The 6,224-nt window shown below is 45.9% G+C and overlaps 1 protein-coding gene across 3 annotated transcripts in view; it reads left to right on the top strand.

Moving 5' to 3' along the window:
- Nucleotides 1-1,261: 1,261 nt before the first annotated feature.
- kat6a (K(lysine) acetyltransferase 6A) overlaps nt 1,262-6,224 on the top strand; it is a 41,381-nt gene continuing 36,418 nt past the window's right edge. For all 3 annotated transcript variants that reach the window (XM_044025611.1, XM_044025610.1, XM_044025609.1), the window contains exons 1-2: nt 1,262-1,405; nt 3,420-4,884. In XM_044025611.1, the coding sequence (XP_043881546.1) occupies nt 4,141-4,884 (744 nt within the window). In that variant the 5' untranslated portion in view covers nt 1,262-1,405; nt 3,420-4,140. The remainder of the gene's footprint in view (nt 1,406-3,419; nt 4,885-6,224) is intronic.

The following is a 6,224-nucleotide window of genomic DNA, read 5'->3' as shown; positions in this document are numbered from 1 at the left end:
GACAGCAGCTCCACCTCTCACAAGACACCTCCAACATGGGAAAATCCTCAGGTCTAATTGCTTCCTATAAGGCAGTCTATAATCTGTCTCCGAGGACTGCTGTACACATCATTTTACACAAAGCTGTAGATAATTTAATTTCCACCCTGGGAGTTTTCAGCATTAGCCTGTAATAGAAAAGGAAGATTGCTGCCAGATTTCCAACCTCGGTGCTTCTGTATCACTCTGATCATAAACTGAAGCAGGGAAATCAGTTTCCTTGCATTGATTGTTTTTCTAATGACTAAAAAAAAAGAAAGAAAAAAGACAGCTGTACTTAAGTTGTTCAAACTTCCCAAAAGCTGATACGCTGCCCACGTCACAGAGCAATATTTGACTGTGACTCCCTGTCTGTGTGTTATGAGCCGTAATTAATAGTGTCTCGCTTTTAATGTCGTTTTCATTTTCTACAACACATTAGGGCTAAATGTGTCCATTACCTGCACATCTTCAGCTCAAATTACTTTTAGATTGAGCACACTGCAGTTCCAAACACACCTTTACATTATGTTGCTTCCATCTGTCACCAGATGCTGTGATTTATATGCAACAACTAAAATCATGAGGGGAAGGTGTTAGTCTCAGCTGTCATTTAATGAAATGTAACAAAGAGGCTCCTGCAGATGGTTTACATAATCACTTTCTTTTCGTTTCACAGTCTGACGGAAAACACATCAGTGGTCTAGTCTGCATATAGGTAGATAATAACATGCTTTACCATGTGGTGTAATAGCCACACTGCAACATCTGATCACCTCTTCAGATCTTATCTGTGTCTTGCCTTCCAGCTTCAGCGTCAAAACACACAGCTGCTACAATAGACTGCAGTGTGGAGGGGTGTCTCACTTTGATCTTTAAATACCCTCTATCGTTAAAGCGTGCTCATTGGCTTTGATATTTTTATTTCTTTTAACCAACTGTTGGGAAAAATGCAGACGCTCCCTTGAATCACTGTAGTACGGCAGAAAATACATTGCACCTCTATCTGTGCTCTCTTTTTATTTTTTCCTCTCCCTCTCTCTCCCTCCAACACCACCACCATCTGTCCCTTTATTCCACTTCATGTCCTCAAGCAATATCCACACCCCTCTCATAGCAACAGCACGTCGCCGCCTCGCCGCCGCCCCCCGCGCCTTGCAGTGGATTTTTCTTCCCCTGGATCTTCGCCTCGCACCATGCAGACGGTCCCTAGGTCCTGCCTGGCTGTTCACTGTTCCCCCCTCCCCCACCAGCCGCGCTCCTGTTTCACTCAAAGATGGCGGCGGCTCCAGAGCCCCTAGTCTCTGGCTGCATTTTTAGGCTTGTTGTTGTCTCCGTTTCACACGGTTTTGGCACCTTCTTCTCGGCGGCTCGACAAGAAATTCCGGTGAGTAGTAGCGGAAGCCAGATAGAGGAGAGTGTGAGGTTTTTATTTTTTCTCGGTCCGCTTTTACACGAGCTTCCCTCTCAAAGCAGAACCGGACCAGCTCGGGCTTTCAGGGGAACCGCGAGAGGTGGAGGAAGCGAGGGGTACGGAGGGATGATGATCGCGGAGGTGGGAGGGTGGTTAGAGGGGCACACGGAGGGGGGAGCCGAGGCCTAGCTACTTCGTTCCAGCGGCCTTGTCTTCACCGCACTGCAAGCTTTAGCGTTACGTGGGAGGGCGGTTGTTGGAGGGAGGAAGTCAGCGAGGTGGGGACGCGTCTAATGCCCGGAGACTTTTCTCTTAAACAGAAGGCTCAGAGCGACGCCGCGGAGCATGTTAACACTGCGGACTCCGCCGCTCTCACGTCTTGATTTTCGCAGTTGCTCGCTAGCGGAGATGGCCGTCTGCATGTTGCATTGTGCATTTTACAAGGCCGCGCTTTCACGTTATTATCTGAATGACATTGGAAAAACCACATTATCCGCTGTGCGTGCTGTGGTGCGATTGTTTGTGTTGTGTATAACATTGGTTGGGATGATGGGGATGTTGTCTTTCCGCACAGGAGCGCTGAACAAGCTCACAGTTCGTGCTGTTTACGTTTCGTGTTAGCAAGTAACGTTAGTAACCTAATCGTAACGTTAGCTCGCTGTTTAGCTCCCCGGGTTAGCTTGCTAAACAACAACAGTTAGCGGGAAAGCTTGTTGTTGATACTTCATTGATAAACATCATGTCAGAGGGAGAGGGCAGCAGCACCATACCTTTCAGTATATTTATGCTGTAGTTAAACTGCTTCGTTTTCAGTTAGCACCCCAGCTAATGTTTGCTAACAGTCTATGTTTTCACTTCATCATGTTTACGTTAGCAACCCAAGAAGTCAACATTGCTGCTGCATGTATAATGTTGTTTTTGTTTAACTTGTTATAACCCAGCTCCTTACTTTTCTGGGTCTGCTTTTGAATCATTCTGTCATTTCTGGCAGTTATTAGTAGACTGGTCGTACTTGTTTGTTTACAATGTTGGTATCACAGTGGCTCTGATTTGGAGAATAATGCCGTTATTGTATGAATACAAGCATGACATAGTTACAGTTTACTGTTAAGAGTTAACATGAGTCGTTGTAGTATTTTTTTCGTTTCGTTTTGTTGTGCATGGCTAAACCTCATGGTGCTGTTTAAGGGAAAGCATGGCTTTATTTATATATGTGCGTGTGGGCACTGTGCCAGTGCTGTTGAACAGCCTGTTACCCTCTTTAAGATTCTCTGCATCTACCTCAAACACATGATCATTGAAAACCTAAACTTTGTTGTTGTTGCTGCACTTTTGATGCTTTATAAAAACAACAACGTTTTATTAAACGTTTTGTTAAGCAGAAAATAAGGAGTGATCATAAATATTATTGTATGCATGTATGAAGCTAAAACTCTCAAAGGCGGTCAGTCATAATATTATTTGCCTTTCTCTTGTCAAAAGTTTTGAAGCGTACTAAAATAACTTTTGTCTGGGAAAGACACCTAACTCGCCATTTTACAATACACTGTAGGCCATAAGCTATACTTTGAAAGTTTTCTATTTTTGATGTATCAAATTGCTGCAGTACAACCCAACCAAGTATCTCAGGCTTTAACATCATGTGCATGGCACAGGGGCACTTACTTGCCATATACGTGTGTGTGTGTGTGTGTGTGTGTATATATATATATACATATATGTGTATATACTCCAATGCAATCCAATTTCAAGGGTCTGGAAACAATGCAGCTTATAACAGACAATCGTCTTAACTACTGAACAGTACCTTAATATGAGCCTGGGTCATAGCTCTTAAAACCTTTTTTCCCCAATTTCAATTTTGTCCCAATTTCCTTCTTTGCGCTTTAATGGTCCCAAATATTGAAAATATACTTTTTTAAAGTTTCACTTTTCACTGCAAGTTTTACTTACCCCTGTCTGTGTGTTATTTCCTTTTTTTCTGCAGGGTTTGTCAGCTACTCAAGTGTACTGGGCATGAAGGTGATCGGCCCTGGCTGCTCCCTGGGGTGAGAAGCCTAGACTGCCTGTAGATCAGAAGAGGACAAGAAAACAGAACAGTGAAGACAAGTGGACGTGGATACACAGGAAAATCCTCGATCTTGTGGAATGTCATAATCCACAAAAAAAATTTCTGCATTGCACCCACCTTTATCGTTAAAACACTAATTTCACATTGTGGACACCATGGTCATCTTTCACAGCGCACACTAAGAACTGGCTAGTTTGCCAGCAACACAACACAGATTGAATAGGTGTTTGTATTTTTGCTGCGGGCAAAGTGGGACCTCCCTCTTTGAGATCTACTATCTTGCCAAGTGTGTCGTGGGAGTGTAACTTTCTATTATACTTTTTTTAACCTCCTCCATACACTTTTTGCCAGGGATTGTCACCTGCCTGGTGGTGGGTGGACCTGACTTTACTGGGTAGAGGGTTGACAGGGGGTTTGTGCTATGGTTAGCTGCTCCCTTCCGTGCTCCGCACACTCAGCTTCTGAGGGACTCTCTGTACGACCCCAGGACAAGGGATAGTAAGCAAGCAGAGGGCAAAAAAGAGGAGGCGGCGGCGCTACGGCGCAGGCCAGGTATTCCTTGGCTTACAGTCTCTATTTTTGTGTGTGGTTATTGTGGTAAGGCCCCAGGGCCCCCACACCCACCCAGACAGCAGCCATGGTGAAATTGGCAAACCCAACGTACACCCAATGGCTCCTAGAGGCCATCAAGAAGGTGAAGAAGCAGAAGCAGCGACCATCAGAGGAGCGCATCTGCAATGCGGTCAATATGTCCCATGGCCTGGACCGCAACACAGTTCTGGAGCAGTTAGAGCTCAGTGTCAAGGACGGAACCATCCTTAAGGTCACCAACAAAGGTCTAAATTCCTACAAGGACCCTGATAACCCTGGACGCTTGGCTCTGCCCAAGCCCAAAGGCGGTAGCAGCTCTGGAGGAGGAGGTGGCAGCAGCGTTTGCAGTGGAAGTGGAGGAGGAGGAAGTGGAGGTGGAGGTGGAGGTGGAGGCGGAGGTGGTGGGGGTGGTGGGGGTGGTAGCAGTGGTGGTAGTAGCTCCCATTCTCATTCAGGAAAGAAACCAGGACTCGACTGGAACAAGCTTATCAAGCGGGCACTGGAGGGGCTCCATGAGCCTGGTGGCTCAGGCTTGAAGAACATTGAGCGCTTTCTCAAGTGCCAGGCTGATGTGGCAGCCTACTTGTCGAGCAGCGGTTCCATTGGGACTAGCCTCTTCCATCAGCAGCTGAGGGTGGCCTTGAAGAGAGCAGTGGCCCATGGACGTGTGGTTAAGCAGGGTCCACTGTTCCAGCTCATCAGTCGCAGCAGCTCCCAGGATGATGGCACTGGAACAGTGTCTCTGGAATCTCTGCCACCTGTTCGTTTGCTGCCCCACGAGAAAGACAAGGTAACATAATGCACAAGTACACAGCAAACAAAAATGTAAATTGTGTGCAAGCTTGTATAACTTAATTTAAATGTTAGTCTGTATTTTTAAGTCTTTTTCTAGTCATGATGATTACTCAAAAATGCTTTACAGTTCAAGTTTGTCATTTGCTTATTCGCACTCGCATTCATTAAGTGCATCTCCAGTATATGCAGTACCTTTCCTGTCTGTCATACCCATTCATATGCTGCACGCCAGCAGCAAGTAACAGTTTGGAGTTAAGTGTCTTGCCCAGGGACACATTGGCATGTAGACTAGACTAGATCACAGATGTCCTGTTAAAACGACTGTAGCTTAGTTGTAAATGTGCTTCTCAGTTGGAAGTTTTTAGCATGATCTGCTTCTATTTCGCACTCGTGTTCTACTTATAAACTAGCTGCTGCGTGCCCAGAACAGTCCAGATTGATTGACTGGCAATGCTCTTGACATTGCCCATGCATTTTACTGCTTGTTGAAATTGGTCTTGCCCAACAAAGGTGTAATTACTGATAGTACAGTAAAGTCTTTAAATATGTGACTCTTAAGTTGTGAGTTTTCATCCAGCATATGGTGTTGTGGTTTATAGTTAGCATCTTGCAGGGTTATTTTAGAAGTTGAGCTGAGTAGGGCTGGGCAGCAGTTATAAGATCAGGCACATACCATTGTGAGTTTCCACAAATTGCAGAGTGTGTGTCTTTGTTTTTTTTTTAATCAATGAGTGTTTGGAAGTCCAGGGGTATTAGGTTGTTATACATCAATAGAGCCAGTTGGTCAGCATTAGTGCGCGTCTGCTGTGGTCCATGCTGGCAGTACAGAGGTGATGCTGGGTGGGCGGCTGGAGTACCAGTTTACAGCAGTGGAGGAGGAGGAGGACGTCGGAGGAGTCTCATGGCTTACAGCCTCCTACAGGGAGTATGGACCAGCTGCATGGCTGCTCCCTGTTTAGAGCCGCCAGGAGATGGGAGAAAGAAAGAAGGAAAGATGGAGTGCAGACAGGAACAAGAGGGAGAGGTGGTCTGTGGTGAGGAAGAGGCCTGGATGACGCAAGCTTCAGGCCTCTGTATCCTGAAAGTGAGAGAGAGGCAGAGACATACAGGGAGGAAAAAAAATAGAGAGACAGAATGAGTTAGAGGGAGAGAGGGAGAGGGAGAGGCAGACATGCAGGCGACAGTGGAGAGCAGGAACACACCCACTTTTGTAACTTGATCACAGAGAGCACCCGCCTGCTAACCTCTGGTTGTAAGGGACATGTACTCACTCACGCACTACCCATGCTGCTGTATATAAAGAAAGAAGCCATCACTAGCAGGACATATTATGCC

This window comes from Solea senegalensis, linkage group LG5 (assembly GCF_019176455.1).
Source record: "Solea senegalensis isolate Sse05_10M linkage group LG5, IFAPA_SoseM_1, whole genome shotgun sequence".
Lineage (NCBI taxonomy): Eukaryota > Metazoa > Chordata > Actinopteri > Pleuronectiformes > Soleidae > Solea > Solea senegalensis.
This window is presented reverse-complemented; position numbering and strand designations above follow the sequence as displayed.